Source organism: Leucoraja erinacea, chromosome 34, assembly GCF_028641065.1.
Source record: "Leucoraja erinacea ecotype New England chromosome 34, Leri_hhj_1, whole genome shotgun sequence".
Taxonomy (NCBI): Eukaryota; Metazoa; Chordata; class Chondrichthyes; order Rajiformes; family Rajidae; genus Leucoraja; species Leucoraja erinaceus.
This window is the reverse complement of record NC_073410.1, coordinates 8,337,887-8,357,089: the sequence shown is the minus strand read 5'-3', so window position 1 is coordinate 8,357,089 and position 19,203 is coordinate 8,337,887. Positions and strand designations below refer to the sequence as shown.

General features: G+C 39.7%; 1 protein-coding gene across 4 annotated transcripts in view; it reads right to left on the bottom strand.

Annotated features, from left to right (window-relative positions):
- Positions 1 to 19,203, bottom strand: part of gbf1 (golgi brefeldin A resistant guanine nucleotide exchange factor 1) — a 161,004-nt gene that overhangs the window by 35,547 nt on the left and 106,254 nt on the right. For all 4 annotated transcript variants that reach the window (XM_055661779.1, XM_055661778.1, XM_055661775.1 and 1 more), the window contains exons 9-18: positions 17,076 to 17,253; positions 16,315 to 16,541; positions 15,522 to 15,714; positions 14,313 to 14,524; positions 14,128 to 14,226; positions 12,708 to 12,902; positions 11,986 to 12,169; positions 4,386 to 4,520; positions 2,171 to 2,259; positions 288 to 490 (exon numbers count right to left, since the gene is read on the bottom strand). In XM_055661779.1, the coding sequence (XP_055517754.1) occupies positions 288 to 490; positions 2,171 to 2,259; positions 4,386 to 4,520; positions 11,986 to 12,169; positions 12,708 to 12,902; positions 14,128 to 14,226; positions 14,313 to 14,524; positions 15,522 to 15,714; positions 16,315 to 16,541; positions 17,076 to 17,253 (1,715 nt within the window). The remainder of the gene's footprint in view (positions 1 to 287; positions 491 to 2,170; positions 2,260 to 4,385; positions 4,521 to 11,985; positions 12,170 to 12,707; positions 12,903 to 14,127; positions 14,227 to 14,312; positions 14,525 to 15,521; positions 15,715 to 16,314; positions 16,542 to 17,075; positions 17,254 to 19,203) is intronic.

Below are 19,203 nucleotides of genomic sequence, written 5' to 3'. Positions count from 1 at the left end.
AAATGGATTCCATCCGGGTTATGACATTAACAACAATTGAATACCATGCACTGAAAAATTCAAAACTGGTTTTGTTATACAGTAATTAATTATATTTGTAAGGAAATAAGCTAGCAGATCACTGTACTAATCATTGCACTCATAATGCTAAATAACAGTCAATAAAAAAACTATTTTTACTTTTGACCCTTTCCCCAGGGATATCCAGTTAATATTTTTCATAGTATATGTTACTCATTGTACTGAAATTATTTTTCTAAAGATGTTTTGAAAATGCATTTCAATACCCAACAAAACTGTCCAGAAGTTCAATACTTTTCCGATCACTGATAAACTCGCCAATCATTTTCTTGTCCAGACGAGGATTTTCCCGCAGCCACTGAGCTACCTCGCGATTATCCATGGGAGATGCAAGCAAGCCCTTTTCCTGAAGAAACTGAATGCCTTTCTTTGGTTTCTGGTTAAATTGTTCCGTTCCAGTGATAAGAAGCTTGTGAAGAGAAAAGATACAAAAACATGATACGATTTTTTGAAGTGCTTAGAGGTGCTTATATCTTCCAAAATTAACTGTTTAGGATTATATTTATACAAGTTTAAACCAAACATCTGGTTTGATTTTGGACACGCTAACAAAGCTGCCAAGATGAACTTCTGACTTTTTATTGAGGAATCTCTTTAGCAAACAGAAATTGAAAGTAACCATAAGCTTTGCAATATAGAGCCCACATTTTATTAACATTAAATATTTAAGACAATTCATAGTAATCTCATTAACAGTGGTCTCACACTTGTTCTTTCAGATTAAGGAAGAGCAGAAATGGGGGTGAACAGTAGCGACCCAGGTGCCTCAAGGCAAAACTGCAATTGGTAGGCGAATTGCGCAGTATTGCGCAGGAAGCCAGTATCAGAGGAATGCGGAGTTTACAGAGATCAGGTGTATGGCTAATGCACTACACAACAATATGGAGAGAGAGAGATAGCCATAAAAATTGATTTATTCATTTGTGTTTTTACCACCACCAAGAAAGTTAACAGGCACTTTATGAATGTTCCATGTTATTACCATTGGATACATTTCACTCAGAAGCACAGGCTGTAAACTCTGAAGAGTTTCCTTCACTGTGTTCCAAACTCAAGGGCCTGTCCCACTTTCCAAGACCAAAAATTGGTAGCCATGGAGAAAATCGATAATCCTGTAGTCGTAGGTGCAGTTGTAGTGGGGTCGCCATGTAGTTGTGGGTAGTTGAGGTAGTTGTAGGCAGTTTTTGTTATTTGCCTTTGCTGACCGGGCATTTTCGATGGCTCATTGGGGAAAAAAAAACGTAAGCACATGTTTTCAGAACCAAGGATAACCAACCGGTAGTGTTAAATGCCAAACTTCACAACTGTGTATCTCTGGCTTATCAAAAGTTGTCTGGCTTCTTAAAAGTGTCTCCACTCCTTCTCCCTCCTCTTTTAAAAGACTTGCCGTATACTGTGCTAGCCGTCTTAACCTTCTTGTTCATCATGGTGTGTGTCTGTATCACCTTGGCTTTGCACCGTGTGAATTTCAGACAGCGCTCCCCCGCTTTCCCTAGCCCACGCCTTTGCGGGTGGGTGCGGGCGTGCGTGTTCTCCACTGACAGTCGCCGTTCCAGTTCCCGGTTTTTCAGGCGAGTGCCGCGAACTTGACAGTCGCTGGCAGTCCGCTGAAAAATCGCCTAAGTGGGACAGGCCCTTCAGGTTCATTTGAGGAAAGCAAATGTAAAGGAAAACTGAATGCGTTGGCCCAGTTACATAATCTACTTATGATACTGTGGAAAAAAGTATGAAAGAAGTCATGGAGTAAAATGTAAAATTGCTCCAGAATGGAGCAAAAAGTAAAATCTCTCCAAATAGTAGACATATTTGGAAGAAAGTTTGAAGTTGTAGGACAAAGAGCAAGGCAACGATGGCACAATTCATCCGCACCACACAAATTTATCCAAATGAATACAAAGTCTATTTAACTATTAATCCGATGTCAGTACTAATCCTGCGTTCACATGACAAATCTTTTAAGCAGAGCAGTTGTCAACGAAGAGAAGCAATTTCAGAAACTTATGTGTAAATTGTAATGGGATATGCATATTATTCTGACCCAATAATTGAAATGTTTACTCGCAAGTTAGTAATAAATGCTCTCCTTTACCTTCTTCTTGGATTTTATCTTCAACAATTCTTGAGCAGTTGGTAGGAAAGACGAGAATCGAGGTGGCTTCTTTGGCGTCTTCTTCTCTACTATAAGTAAGCACCAGAACTTATTAACATTGAAAGCTTGTCTATATACACGGTAAAGAATACATTTTAACATCTGGCTTTCTAGCTCTTTTCAAGCCATACAACATTAAAACAATCTGCAGAAAGGCTTTGTGCCTGAATTCTAATCTTAAAAATTATTTATTTCTAATAAAAAAAGCATTGACAATTAAAAATACACACAGAATGTAAATGGTTCAAGATGGCGGTTCGCCAGCTATTCAAGGGGAATTTTAGATAAATGCCAGCAACATTGACATCTAGAAAAATGAAATATAATTAATTACAAAGTTGAACTTTTTCCATGTCATACGAGCAGAATTAGGCTATTCGGCCCATCGATCTGCCATTCAATCATGCCTCTTATCCTTCCCTCTTAACCCGATTCTCCTGTCGTCTTCCCATAACCTTTGATACCTTTACAAATCAAGTACCTGGCAAGCTACCATGGTTGCTCCACTGTCATTCCGACTAGGTTTAATTTCCATTCAATATTCACCAGCTCCTCCCTTATACCTCTGTCGTTAACTTTACTCAACAGTAATACTGACACAACTGATTTCATCTTCTCCCTCGCAAACTGCAGTTTCAATTTTATCATATTATGGACACTACTTCCTCGGGGGTTCCTTTACCTTAAACAAATCCAGTTCATGGTACAACACCAAATTCTGAATTGTATTTTCCCCGAGTAGGCTCAACGACAAGCTGCTCCAAGAAGCCACTCTACAAATTCCTTGTCTTCGGATCCAGAACCAACCTGATTTTCCCAATCTACCTGCACATTGAAATCCCACATAACCACGATAACATTGCCTTTCTTACATGCCGATTGCATATCCTGGTGTGATTTGTACCCTACATCCTAGCTACTGTTCGGAGACCGGTATATAACTTCCATCGGGATATTTTTACATTTGCAGATTCTTAACTCTACCCACAAGGATTCTTCATCTACTGATCCTACATCATCCTTGCTGAGGATTGAATTTAATTCCTTATCAGCAGTCACCGCACCCATCTGCCTGTCTTTTTTTACGATAGGATATGTATCCTTCGATGTTCAGCTCTCAGTTGTGATCCACATTTAGCCACATCTTAGTGAGCCCACAACATTACACCTGCCAATTTCTAACTGTGCGATAGGCTCCTCCACTTGGTTCCGTATACTACGTGCAAGCAAATATAACACCTTTAGTTCAGTATTCACCACCTCTCTTCTCAAATTGCTCCCCATTTTGCCTGAGAGACTCTTATCGCTTCTTAAACTTTGTCTTATTACTTCTTCTGGAGACTTTAGTAACCTCTCCTGTGCTCCCTTTAACTTCATCCATACCTTTCCAATTTGCTGAACCCAAATTATTCTTTCAATTTATTTCATTTCTGGAAACAGATTACTGTTTACACAAACTTTTACGACTATGGTAAGAAGATACCACGCATGTGTCATCCAGTTTATAAACTCACATTTTCAGGTTTTGGAGTAAAATACGCTTATTTATTCATTCCTCTAAATTATGGAATTACAATTAAATGTAGCAGCTTCATTATATCCTTACCAAAGACACTGATAAATTCAGCAAAGACTACAAATTAACCTCAGAGCCTACCATATCCACAGCTCAACAGGATTATTTAGAATGTGCCAATTTTTTTATTTTACTCCAAGAGATTATGGAAATACAAGAGTCATCTAATCCTTAAACTATTCAATTACTTTTCCAAAAGGATCACACTAAGATTAAATTAAGATCTAACCTCTCATTTATTCCAGCTATATTATATTAGCTTCACCAAGAAACTTCTCTTTGTTACTTCATATACTAAAAAGAACTATACTAAAAATCTACTGCCAGAAATGATAGGAAACTGATGAATACATTTGTGCATGGGTTTCAAAGGACAGTTTCAAAGGGACCATGTTCTTTCGTAGAATACAACTCTTTTTGTTGTTGCAAGATGAACCAAACAGGCAAGCAAAGTATCTCAGATTTCCAACCTGCAGGTTTATTGGCACATTGGAGTTCTCAAGATGAAAATTACATTTATCTGTATCAAAGAAAAACTTTTATACAACCAAGGAAGGTTTCCACCTACTACACCTTTACCTGTTTCATTTTCCTCAAGTTGCCGACCTAGTTTCATTTTCTGAGCCATAAGGTGACCACTGGTAGGAGGATGAGGTAGTGATGGTTCCACATCTGAAGGAGCTGATGCAGCATTAACCCCTGCCCTTTCACTGCCTGCAGAGAAACACAAGACAGCAAACTTTTACGATGTCATTTTACTCACAACCTCGGTGTTCAAAAAGAGCTTCACCCCCAAATACATATGGACGATTTTCACTGTTGCGCTATATCAAAAATTTATTCTGTAATAAATGGGCAGTGTAAGGTCCCGCAAAGACTGATGTGATAATTGGAGTCAAAAACTACAGATGGTGGCAGTCTGAAACAAAAGCAGAAAATGGTAGAAGCTCTTAGCAGGCCAAAGACCATTGTGAGAAAAGAACCAGAATCAATGTTTCATGTCAGGCATATGTTTCATGTCTGCAGAATTAGATAGCTGAGAAAACAAGAAATTTTAATTTGCTGAGAGGGATATTGCATACAGATGGGGCACATCCAAATTACATCCATTACATTAAAAAAACAGCAATTAAAAACAGAAGAGGGGGAAAAAAATACAATCTCCAGCCACTTCAAGAGGGAGAACAATTGGTGGTTACCCAAAAGTGCCAAATGCCAAGGATGCAACATGCCGAGGTGAAAGATGAGGTGCTCTTCTAGAAGCTTCTACTGAGTACATTGGTGGACTTGGTTGACAAAAGTAGAAACATTGTGGTGGGAGTGGGATTGCAAAATAAAGTGTCAGGTGACTGGAAATTCAGGGTTGCCCTGTGAGGATGAACGATATATATTGAACGATAAGCCACTGAACCTGGAGGCATATGGGTGGAAGCTGAGGGCAAGGGAGAACCTATCCTAATTCTGGTGGGAAGAGAGAGGGGGATACCTCCTCCCTCGCATCCATCCAGGCACCCCAAGCAATCCTTCCAGATGAGACCGAGGTTCACATGCACCTCCTGTAACCTCATCTCCACATGTGGCCTCTTTTACATTGGTGAGGGAGAGGGTGGACCAGGCGACTGCTTACTGAATCGCCCACTTGGTAACTATTTTAACTCCTCTTCCCATTCCCGTGCTGACCTTTCTGTCCTGGGCCTCCTCCATTGCCAGAGTGAAGCAAATGGAAACTGGAGGGACGGCCCCATATATTCCACTTGGGTAGCTTACAACTTAATGGCATAAACACTGAATTATTTAATTTTAGGTAACTAGCAAACTCACCCCCCCCCCCCCCCCCCCCCCCCCCCCCCCTCTCACTCAGCGGCATTTCTCCCCTCCCCTATACTCCAACCTCTGGCTTCACAATTTGCAACTCTTCTATCCATTCCTCACACCTTTTGTCTTTTCATCTCTGGCTTTTGTCCAACCATCTGCCAATCAAAACCCCCCTTTTTCACCTGTATCCACCTATCACTTGCCAGGCTTTATCCTACCACCTCCTTTGGAAGGACACCATTTAGGTATGTTACAAAACCTACCTGAATCGTCATTGGGAATCTGCCCTCAGCCATGTCGGCGATTTTGGCGCTGTTTGGAGGGGGCGGGTTTTAAAACGCGATTTTTTTACTAGCCTAATCCCCCCCCCCCCCCCACCATTATAACCAATCTGAAAAAAGGTCCTTCGCAGCCCCAAAACATCACCTATTCACATTCTCCAGAGATGCTGCCTGACGTGCTGAGTTACTCCAGCACTTTATACCTTTTTTGTAAATCAACGTCCGCAGTTCCTTGTTTCACATTAAAGTACTGCACTTTGTCTTCTGTATGCACATTCCTTCAGAACTCAATCTTGAATTTAAAATTTCATTCCTTCTCTCCACACTGCAATTTATTTTTCTTTTTTTCCCCTTCAATTTTTACCTGCTAATTTATACAATAGTTGTTACAACAGCTTCAGTCCACACCAAATAACAGATATTCCTCTGTCCTCTCCACTGCCCTTAGTTTACCACCTCCTTTGGAAGGACACCATTCTTTTAGTACATTGTATTGTCAGTCTAAATCCTGTGTTCAGATCTCTGGAGTGCAACCAAATCATTAAACATCTAACTCAAGGGCATGGGTGCTTTCTTACAGCGACAAAGAACAAAGCATATCAAAATTTCACAGAAACCACATGATGCAAAATCAATGTGTAGAAAATATATTTTTGTTTTCAATTAATTGGGCCGGTTTTCATTGAGGCATTGTTTTCACTGTACTGGACTGCATTGATATGCATTGTCAGTTCCACCAAGGAAAACTAATTTGACTGAGAAGAGTCTTGAGCCGAGTGGAAAGACATTGAGGAGAATCTCATGTGATCACATCGCAACACATGGGCTGGACCAGATACGCCCCACCTGTGGATATCACCAGAATAATTGCAAACCCAAATATTTGAAACCACACAATACCTCAAACTGGTTACATCTCCACCTACACAAATATGCTCGCTCTTACAGGTGAGAGATTTTATATTGTTTTCAGAAATATTGTTAACGTGATCCAACAAGTTGGAAGATGTGAGAGCAGATCTCCAGCGAGCTGCCACTGTACCAGAGTAACGTAGCCTCAAATCGCAGCCAAGCAATTACCAATAGATCTCGGCCAGCAAAGTTACTGGTTCTTTATTATCACGTGTCCCGAGGTATAGTGAAATTCTTTGTTTTTTGCATACAGATCAGTAAGATTATTGCCATGCATAAGTACAGCCCCAATTAAGTGTAGAAAGCCTAGAAACAGTTCACCGAGTCTATATGCAGGAGTCGCCAGGTTTTAGCACCATTTCAAAGTCCCAGCTGCAGATGGCCATAAAGGCCTTTTGCAGCTGCTGACATGAACCAAATCGTCGCGCAAACTGTTGTCCCTCTCCTTGCCCGGCAAGTTTTGAAACTATGGCACGTAATGAAATTATACCCTCACCTCAAGTGGGAATTTTTCTGGATGAAATGTCTACTAAATAAACTTAGAAATCCTTCAGAAGCAATGAATTGTCAAAAGCTGCAACTGTTCAGCATCATTAGCTATTTTACATGTTGCGAATTTATAGTGATTTGTCACGCATCTTCATTGATCCTCAAACATTCAAATCCTCGAAATGTAACCTGTTAATTTTTATACTAACCAAACTGATTCAGCTGTACTTTGTTTCCAGCAAAGGATAGCGAGATGCATTTCACAGCCGTGCATTTATTTACGGCAATTTTTTTTGTTCAGCAATTGCATTATTATTTACTTAAAGGCTTGCCCTGAAATCCTTAAACACATAACTTGATGGCATGCAGGTGTTCACTAACACATTGGCATTTACCACCAATAAAAATTCCAAAGGCTATCTTAAGAACACTACTTCAACTGTCCAAGGTGCAAAATAATAGATAATGCCAAGGGTTTACAACAATACGACAGTAAATTACGTATTCCCAGCAGGGATAATTAAGTAGAGTAATAGGTGATCGTCCTAACTAGAGCATGAAAAACAATCAACACCTTTCAAAGAATTACAATATTATTTAGATTGCACGTGTTACTAATTGTGTCTGACATTAAGTTGGCTGTGGCTTTTTTACCTCACTTTCACGCAGGGCCGGCCTTAAGCCGATTGGACCGATTGCTCCCAATTGGGGCCCCACGCTAATATTCCGTACGGAAATATTACGGAGGTGGGGGGGGGGGGGGGGGGAGAGTTCCTTTCACAGCGTGTGGGGAGTCTGGCCAGGGGTAAAGTTGCAGGGAGGGCAGGAACGTTGAGAAGGAAGGGGTCGGGGATCATGCCAGCATCCAGCTCAAGAGCGGGTTAGCGGGCGATGAATAACAGGACAGTGGGCGGTGGAGCGTACTCCATATGTCAGTGCGAGTAACCTCAATTGGTCCCTTGTTCGCGCTGACACAGGAGTAAGCTCCACCGCCCGCTGTCCTGTTATCCATCACCCGCTGACCCACTCTACTCTATGATCTTTGCTCTTGAGCTGGTCCCCTCACTGTTCAGACGGAGAGCACTGCCAGAGGCGTGTGGGCCGGCAGAAGGCGCTGCGGTCCCGGTGGCCGCTCATAGCCACACGTGTTGCTTCCCTCCTCGGCCACAATGCGGTGGCTCCACGTCCGGAGCGCCATGGCAGCGATGAATGAGTGGGTTACCAGCATGATCCTCGACCCCCTCCTTCTCAATGCTCCTGCCCTCCCCGCAACTTTACCCCTGGCCAGACTCCCCACACGCTGCGAAAGGAACTCTCCCTCCAATTGGTCCTTTGAACTAGTATAGTCATTCAATAAGATCACAACCGATTCAACTTGTCCCTGCGTGCTCCCGATATTTCCACCATCTCTCCACCTGCTGTCACCCTCCAACCCCCACCCATTCAGTTATTCAGAAAGAAGGAGATTTGGAAGCCTTGGGCAAATTGAATTGTTACTTTCTTTATTTTTATTTTTTATTTTTGTGGAGAGAACAATCTGCGCATACGTTAAGATTTTTTAAAAGCCGACCCTGAGTAATTACTCACAGTACGTGCTTGAATATAACTCATTTATAATTATATATTTCTATGGAAATTGTTCCCAATTGGGCCCCGCAACTCCTAAGGCCGGCCCTGCTTTCAAGACATGCAAATGAGAGTCATTCTTTCATTTGCTGCTCACATGATCGTAAAGGATGCCATTCTAGTTGGGTGGTCTAACATAAAAATTAAGTCTAGCATTACCTAATCTGATCCAAAACCAAGTCAAGTACTCAAGATATTTTCCCCAATCTAACCCATCATTTTCAGATTGCCTGCCCTCTCCCTCCAATTCCTTCTTACACACAACGAATGTCAGCCTCTCTCGGACTTTGTGGCATAGCCAGACTCGACCCAAACCTCAAATGTTTTAATTAGGACATATACCCAAACACAAACCCAGCAACCAGAATCAAGTTCCCGTGGACGCTGATCGGTTAAGCAGACTATCTGCCATTCTAATGTGTAGCACTGCCCGTGTAGAATACTTGTTGACTTCTTTAAATAGTCAACCATAAAATAATATGGCCATTTCTTTCCATCACTGAAATGAGAATGCTGATATAGGATACTATCCCTCTCCCCAATAAACTATTTACGTATCGTTATTTAAGCAGAATGCGGCATCGGCTTATTATTTTCTCTCATGGAGCCAATTCTCTTGAGTCCCTTCGAGGAACTTGAGCCCTTCTCAAGTAATTTATGATCAAACTTGAGTCAATTGAAAACATGGTCAAGTAACACAATCTTTACAACAAGGACAACGAAATTCAATAACAAAAACAGCTGTCACTTTTAACCGTTTGTATTTTTGACAGAGCAGCTGATGTACGAGTAGAAAAGACGATTATTTCTTTATTGAAAATAATTTTGCAAAACATGAGATCATCCAGCAGATTAACCCCCCCCCCCATCTACACGCCTCACCAGTTCCATCAATACATCACAATGTCACGGGAAAAGCATCAACATAATCAAGGACCATTTTCACCCCGTCATTCCACCTTCTCCCCTCTCCCAACGGGCAGAAAATAGAGGCTTATGAATACCGTCAGATTCATCCCTGCCATTACCAGACTTCTGAACGATCCTCCCATAAGCAAGGGGATAGTCCCATCTCCCAACCTATTACAATCTTACACTTATTTTATCTGCACTTTTTCTGAAACTATAATGCTATCACGGCGTAACACTATATGCTGGATTCTAATCGGTTACACTTTGCACTACTTGAACTTGTGTACGGCTTGTTCCTACTCATTTATATTATGATTTGACTGGATGGCTCGCACCTTTTTTCACGCTATCATGGTATGTGTGACAATAATAAATTAATATGATACCATTGTGGCTGTGGCAGCTCTAAACCAACAAAAGTGTCCCAACCCCTGGCTCCATTCCCTCAGAAATACAGTGCCCTGCTCTGCCAGGCCTGTATTACAGCCATCTTTAGCTTATGCTTGTTTTGGGAGCTAGTCCCCTTCAGTTTTCTCTTCAGCATATAAAAGGCATGCCAGAAAAGGCATTCAATTGAGTTCAGTTCGGGTGATTGACTTGGCCACTTAAGAATTTACCATTTTTAGGCTTTGAAAAACTCCTTTGTTGCTTTAGCAGTATGTTTGGGATCATTGTCTTGCTGTAGAATGAACCACCGGCCAATGAGTTTTGAGGCATTTGTTGGAACCTGAGCAGGTAGGATGTGTCTGTACACTTCAGAATTCATTATGCTACTGCCATCAGCAGTTGTATCATCAATGAAGATGTGAGCCAATACCTTCAGCAGCCATACATGGCCAGGTCATAACACCCCCACCATCGTGTTTCACAGATGATGTGGCATGCTTTGGATCTTGGGCAGCTCCTTCTCTCCTCCATACTTTGCTCTTGCCATCACTCTGATATAAGTTAATCTTCACCTCATCTGCCACAAGATCTTTTTCCAGAACTGTGGTTGCTCTTTTAAGTACTTCTTGGCAAACTGTAACCTGGTCATGCTATTTTGCAGCTAACCAGTGGTTTGCATCTTGCAGTGTAGTCTCTGTATTTCTGTTCATGAAGTCTTCCACAGACAGTGGTCATTGCCAAATCCACACCTGACTCCTGGAGAGTGTTTTTGATCTGTCGGATAGGTGTTTGGGGATTTTTCTTTATTATAGAGATATTTTTTCTGTCATCAGCTGTGGAGGTCTTCCTTGGCCTGCCAGTCCCTTTGCAATTAGTAAGCTCACCAGTGCTCTCTTTCTTCTTTAATGATGCCCCAAACAGTTGATTTTGGCTGATGTCTCTAACAGTTGTATTCTTGTTTCTCATTCTCATAATGGCTTATTTGACTTTCATTGGCACAACTTTGGTCATCGTGTTGATAAACAGCACACAAAAAATTTCAAAGGTGATGAAAAGACTGGAGGAAAGACTAGGTGCTGAGAGCTCTCTTATACCTGTATTAAGGAGGCATTTAAACATACCTGAGCAATTACAAATGCCTGTGAAGCCATGTGTCCCAAACACTATGGTGCCCTGAAATGGGGGTGGGAGCAACTATGTATAAACACAGTTGTAATTTCTACATGGTGAAACCAACATGTATAAAAATAACTTTAATAAAATCTGACAATGTGCACTTTAACCACATGTGATTTTTTCTATTACAAATCTCAAATAGTGGAGTACAGAGGCAAATAAATAAATGATGGGTCTTTGTCCCAAACATTATGGTGGGCATCGTAGCCCCAATTATTTTTTGAAAGTATTTATTCTGACTAATCATGACAGGTAACCCCCAGATCGCCACAATAATTGCATGGTTTTAAGAAAGGATTTGTAAGAAAACTTAAGCAGTGAAACTGCAACATTCATATCTGACAGCACACGCAGGGAGAAAGCTTCAGTTGCAAAGTAAGGGACAAACATTGAAATTATAGTTTGACAGAAATTTATCTTCAATAATTTCCTTATGTTGTAATTAGTTCCACATAATATTGATGGTTAGATGTGTGAACATTATTATTTCACAACAGAGTTTCCATGAAGCTTGTCAAAAATACAACATTTAGGTGGCCCTCAACCACCTGTAGACAATCTACAAAGGACGTAGTACTCACCATTAGAGTTCTCTTTGCTGTGATTAGTTTCCATTGTCAGCGTACTTCCATCCTTGTCCTGTTGCAGAGCATTATTGAGAACTCGGGCTTGGCAGTGAGCCTCCGTGCTGTCAATAACTGTTAACAGGGCCTCGAGTGACAACAAGTGAGTGGTGTACAGTTGTCCAGACACAGGAAAAGCATTCTACAAAGATAGGAAAAAGTAGTTCAGTGTAGCTGTGAATACAAATCTGCCAAATAAATCACATTTCCATAAATGCTTCCATAAGCTCGTTTGTACGATAACCCATAAAAGTTTACAATTGTAAAATGCACCAAAGTTAAATAACAAACATATTCTGAAGTTGGGGCTGAAGCTGGCTCCCACAAAGTAGTCATGACACTGAGCACTGCAGAAAAAACAATTGCACCAATTCTTATATACTTCCTATAATTCTATAATTGAATTGCATAATTAATGTTTTCTTTCGTAGTTTAACAAACTCATTATTATGTCGGCCTTTTCTTGTGACTAGCACACACTAATGCTTTCCTGATGCACATTTTCAAAAGCATTTGTTTACATTTCCTCACTTCTCTCATCCAGACAATTATCATAGTACTGATTATGAATTTCTTAATCAATCTCTTTCCTCGATCAATTAAATTGAAAAATACTACTACAATACGATGAGAGATGAGCATGATCAATAATTCAACAGAGTGAATGTACCAAAATGTACCTTGGAAAGAAGTTTGGTAAGATCTTCAAAAAGATTACAACAGTAGAAATCACAATCAAAGTTGATGTACAGTTCTGTGGCAAAGCTTGGGATTCGCCAGAGTTGAACTAATGCCTCCAAAGCCATCTCTTTCATTTCATAGGGCATCTTGGGATTCTCCGAAGTGACCAAATCCATTAGTTTCTTTAAATACATCTAGGGGAAAAGATATCACTCCTATAAACTTCAAGAGTAAAAATGTCACATTACAGTTATCTATATGTAAACTAGAACATTTTTTTAGCTTGCTGGAACAGCTACCCAAATATGATTTCTAATACCAAACCAACCTACAAGAAAAAGACATCAGTCAAAAGCAAAGCAATTCAAACAAATTGCCATTTGTCACATCAAATGAAAATCTGCCAGTTTAGTTTAAAGATGCAGTATGGAAACAGGCCAAGTCCATGCTGTCCATCGATCACCCATCACACTAATTATATGTTGTCCCACTTTTTCATACATTCCCTACAGATTAGGAGCAATTTCCACATGCCAATTAACCTACAAACTTTCACCGTTTTGGGATGTGGAAGGAAACCTGAGATTCGGAGGAAACCCATGCAGTCACAGGGAGAACCTGCAAATTCCACACAAACAGTATCCGAGCTCAGGATAGATCCCGGGCTTCTAACACTGCAAAGAAGCAGCTCTACCAAATACCCCTCTATGCCACACAATGGCATAGCTGAAAGATAGAGTGCAATTCTAAATAAAATACAGGACAAGCCCTCATTTAGGTTCTTTGTTGGTACCAATAAGGCTCAGAATTGTTTGGATGCCCACAATTATATTCTTAACCCCAATGCAACTGGAAAGTAATTAAGTATTTTGTACCTTAAAAAAGCAACATAAATGTCAACACTGAGGATATTTTTGGAGATCAAGACAGAAAAATTGGTTGGAAAATTATTTTATAGCCACTCAAACATTCAACATTATATTAATACTTGTGGAGATAAATTTTATGATCCGTGTATTCAGAATTCAAATCTCTTCTGTTTAGCCAGCTGAATATGAATGACACATTTCATCATACTGACTTTCAGTCTAAACAAGGGTCTCGACCCAAAACGTCACCCATTCCTTCTCTCCAAAGATGCTGCTTGTCCTGCTGAGTTACTCCAGCATTTTGTGTCTATCATCATACAACATATTATTTTATGAAGATAAGCCAATTTGTTCGCCGCGGTGTTTAAAATGAATATTTAAAAAGTAATGCCCAGAAATTTGACACCCAGAACTGAAAAACGAAAAGATCTCTGCATCAAGATTAAAAGAAGTATTAAAATGCCCAATATTGTTGGTTGCCATGAACAGTGTCATGAAGCAGGTTCAACTACCAGGGATTATAGGTTGAAATACATTAAATTTCACTTACCTCAAGTTGGAACTTAAGATGTTGCCTCATGCCCTCAAATAAAAGGAAACATAGCCGGAGAGAAGTGGCGTATAAATTAAGACGTTCAACAATTAACAGCTGAAAAGTAAATGACATGAAACACTTATTGCAAAGCCACTAAGTGTGCACGGTCATAAAATGTTCATGAAATTAAAAATCCCTACCTGGAACAGGTGCCGGCAGAGCTCATCTTTAATAAGACCCAGCAGTGATGTGTAATTAGCAATTGCTGCTGATTCCAATGCTATGGTAAGCAACTGCAAACCCATATGAATCATCACGTCAGAGTTGTGGCGATCATGTGGATTGGTGAGGGATATTAGGAAACGGAAGAGCTCTCGGATACATGGCAAACCGTATGGAACCAAAGCGGCACCTGAGAGGGAGACTTGCACATTAGACCAAGTTACACATAATACCCCATATGAAACCTCAGCCTTTCCATCTACCTCATCTCAACCATTCAGCGCATCTTTCTGCCCCCAACTCGCACATACCTATTTAGTTTCCTTTCAAAGACATCGAAGCCTCTTGTAATATAGACTGCTATGGTATAGATGTTGAAGTTTTTACTATTAATGGCATTACCTTATTTTACATCACTTTAATGAATTCTGTAATGTTGGTTAAATATGTCTAAGCATTTTGGTTTCCAGTCTAGCTCTTTTTAACAATGTTGTCGATCTCTATTTACCCTCCCATCTTTTCATACTGTGCAGAATTTAACATCTTTCTATCATTGACATTATGATGGTCAATCCATATTTCCAGGGTTTAGTTTATCTCAGAGACTCAAAGTCTGAAGACGGATCCTGACCCGAAACATTACCGACCCATTCCCTCCACAAATACTGCCTGACCTGCTGAGTTACTTCCGTACAATGTGTTTGGCTTTAGGTAATAAATGAAGGTGGGAGGCAGGTTTGTTGAGTTGTGGAATGTAAATGTAAATCCAGAGGGAGGTAGGTAGCAGGAGAGGGGTGGTGGATGGAAGAGGGAAATAGGTGGGAGTCTAGGTGGGACAAAGCGGAGGGAAAGATGGGGGGGGGGGGGGGGGGGGGGGGGGGGGGGGGAGGGGAGGGGCAAGGGAAATGGGGAAAGGGTTGTTGTGAGGGTTTACCTAAAAGTGGAGAATGCAATATTCATATGCTTGGTTGTAAGCTACACAAGTGGAATATGAGATATTGTTCCTCCAGTTTGCATGTGGCCTCATTCAGAACACACCAACTGGACTGAATTATTTACGTTTCCAGTTCAGACATTACGGTAAAAAACAAGTTACATTTGTTTCATGATTAAAATGAAAAGGAACCCTTCCATTGCTCTTTGATTAATCTTGTTTCATTCCAAGATATACAAGCACTAACACCAACCTTCCTTCTGCGTTGACTGAGTAAACCTAACCCCACGAGGGTTAACATAGTCCATATCATGTACTTCATGGATTGAAGCAGTGTCAGATATTTCTGTGAGGGAGTCCCGATCTTCTAACACTTCTGGAATAGATTCCACCGATGTGAATTGAGCCTTCTCTTCCTTCGGCAAAAATTCATCCAATCTTCTGCCCTTCAAAACAAAATTAGCAAGCTTCAATTCAATTAGCTTACTTAAACCCAAAGATACACTGTAGTAATAATTTAGAACAATGTTCAAACTTCCTACATATAGAGTCATAGAAACATGATCTTAGGCCACGCGGACCATGAAACATCCATGTTTTTATTCTCTCATGCACAATAACAACTCCAAGATCGTACCACTAACTTGCACACTCAGGCAATTTACAGTGGTTAATGACTGTACCAAATTAGATGATGGGAAAAGTTATCTGTCACAATCACACAGGATTAATAGCTTTCTTCTCCTTCAATGTAACCTGACAGAAGTGATTTAACAAGTTCTGGATTAAGGAGCTGAGGTTTCGAAGGATAGTGCAAAGATTCCTTGTTCAAAGAAGTGGGTAATGTATGGAATGTTATGACATGAAAATATAATGGCTGAACTGATATGCATTTTGCATTTACACTCTAAGAAAATTCCAATGTTTGCATCATAATAAACTGCTACAAACCAGATTAAAACATTGAAGTACACACCAGAAGGAATCAGAATAATAATTGAAAATAATAAAAATTGCTCAAATTTTTTTAATGCAATGGCATTTACCTGAGACTCGTGCTGAGCAAGCGACTCTATACTTTTCTCTTCTGCTGGTTCACCGGTAGGGGTGCTTGCTGGAGTGACTTGATCAAGATCAGTGAGGTCTTCTTTTGATGCTGTCTTTGAAGAAAATTCCACGCCACTGTCTGTGGCAGGGCTTAAGATAATTGATGCATTTTCAGAACCTGCACTGCTCACAGGTATCACCGAATGTTCCAGGAAGGATGTTTCACCTTTAGACCAATAAATATATCAATCATCGAGATGACAAGATTAGTCTTTATTATCCATTTGTTCTTTCAACTCCCTATATGCAATATTTTCTTAAATGTTTAAATTATGGATATGGGCTACTTTTCATTCATATATCTCAGGGTACCATTCGATACAGGTTTTCAATTTCTTATCGCTATTTTCCGGGTTATTTGAGTATTGTTATTGCTGCATTAGCAGAGAAATCCAAAACAAGATCCAGCCTCTTTAACAAACGTACAACCCATTATAGGTTGATCTTATGTGAAAATTAATCAAACATTTAAAAATGAATTTCTGCCTGCATTTTCACCCGTGTACAAATTTAGTGTCGTTTCAAACTCACTTTATGCTATATCTCTAAGCTAATATTCTTGCAGAAAAGTGGTGCTGAAGAAAAATGATCTTTTTTTACAAAGGCTAATATTTTTAAACTTAAATTCTCTGAACCTTTCACCAGAAAAATTGTTTGCAAGATTTTCTTTCTCAGGAACGATGAGCCAAACAAGACCTACCTGGATGATTGTTCAAGAGCTGAGGTACAGAACCGATTGAACCATGCAAGACCTGGCCAGGAACTGACTGCTGATCGGACGCAAGTGCAAGTTTGTTGGCGTGACGAGAAGGTCGTGGTGATTTCTTCTGCTTTTTCCACTTGGATGAGTCACTCATTCCTCCAGCCCTCATTTTAAGCTGCAAGTTGAATGCGAACATATTCTAATGCAACGTCTGCTTTAAAATACTCAGATTTAAATCCAGAGAATTATATTTCTGTTTGCAAACTTCCCTGTTCAGTTTATCACTTCAAGTGAGTGATGCTCACCCCATAAAATGAAAAACAAAATGGCCACTTATTTATTCATACTAAACTAATATTAAGGAATGAAATTTACCCCATGCCTAAACAACAATTAATAACAATGAGGTACAACACTGACATGGAAGTGATCAAAATGTATTGTTCATTTTTAAATGCATTGATGTGGTTCTGAAAACTAAGTTCTCTGTCTGCTGCTAATTATGAAGGAAATTCCTGCAACAGATTTTCACTCGTTAATATTTTTAACACATTAAATGTATACCCGGACATTCTTGTTTGCAATCTGAAGGTGAAATATTATTTATCCAGTCGGGCTTATTCACATCATCATTAAGAGCATTCCAAACCCAACAATGGAATCTTGGCTAGGTTAATTAGTTCTGGATAAATGCTAAGCATACATGGGGGGAGAAAAGCAGGGCACTACAGACAGAAATAACACAACATAGGCTATTGCACCAATTCATTTTGATCCAAAGCAAAACTAAAAGTAAACAGTCATTTAACTGATCACCCCCACCACTTCCCTCGCAAAATCTTTACCAAGCTACACAGGTCAGGTCCTGGTCCAAGGATGAAAATTAGCAAAAATTAACCACCCAAGTTACAAATATTTTTCTTTGCTGCACGTCGTTGCAGCAGTAAATCACAATGCAGACGGAGGAATGATAGGAAAATATTTCTGAAAGATCCATCAATAATGGTGCTATGTGCGGATGCCACCAAATACAGCAAAGGTGAAATTATCAGGAATACCCCATGTTCTTTAAATGAGCTGTTCGGTAATATTATGGAAATAAAAGGCATTCAAGATAGAAATGAGGATTTCAGTAATATTGATGTACACAAACACGTAAACTGATGCATAAAATCAAATTTGATATAGAAAATGGAAGACCAGTTAAAGTACGACAGCAAAGGATCATAATGCTTATGATATGTTCAACAAATGCACAATGGAAGAACCAAATTTATATTTTGAATAGTTCATACTATACTGAAGGTCTGATTTGTTGGCACAGTATGGTATAGTAGCTGTGAACAAACCAAACTCCATCTACATACTGTTGCTTGTCAGAAATTATAGCAAGAAACATCAGATTTCAAGTTGTCTAAATCTACTAGTGTATAGAAAGGGAGGTATCATACAATCAGTTCACAGTGCAATCAACAATCGTTTCAAGTGACCAGCATCTGCTGCTTAAGGACCAACTATGTGCATATTAGGTGACTCCAATCCAATACTTTTCTTAATAGGGAAATGGCACAAGAGCTCGTCAATTTGATGGAAAATATGTATTCTACCTCTCCCCAATAATGGATTTTTGAATGTATGGGAGAAAGCAACAGGACATTTTCACCTATATATTTGATTTACTTTTTCAAAATTCTAAATAAAACTTTTTAAAATTATTTCATTACAAGGTTGTAAATGTTATTTGATGAAATTACAGATATCCAGGATCCTAAATCCTATACTTGTGTGAACAGTATTCTGATTTTGGGACCTTCCTTCCACTGACAAAGCTTGCATCAGTCTAATATCCTTACCTGCACTCGTTTGTTTTTCCACATGATAGTGTAAGCCTCAGGGGGGAAAAAATGTTGCCAGTAAATAGTAAATTAAAAAGTTGTAAAATGATTGTGATAAGGGATTTAAAAAAAATCTCAATTAAACTTTCAACTACGTTTTAATTATTTCACATTTGAAAGCATACAAAACTACGGATCCTCTTTATAAATATAGCCATGTATGAATTTTAAGACACAAATTCATGCCTTAGGATGTCCATCTAAACCATTTGTAGGAGGAACTTCAAAAC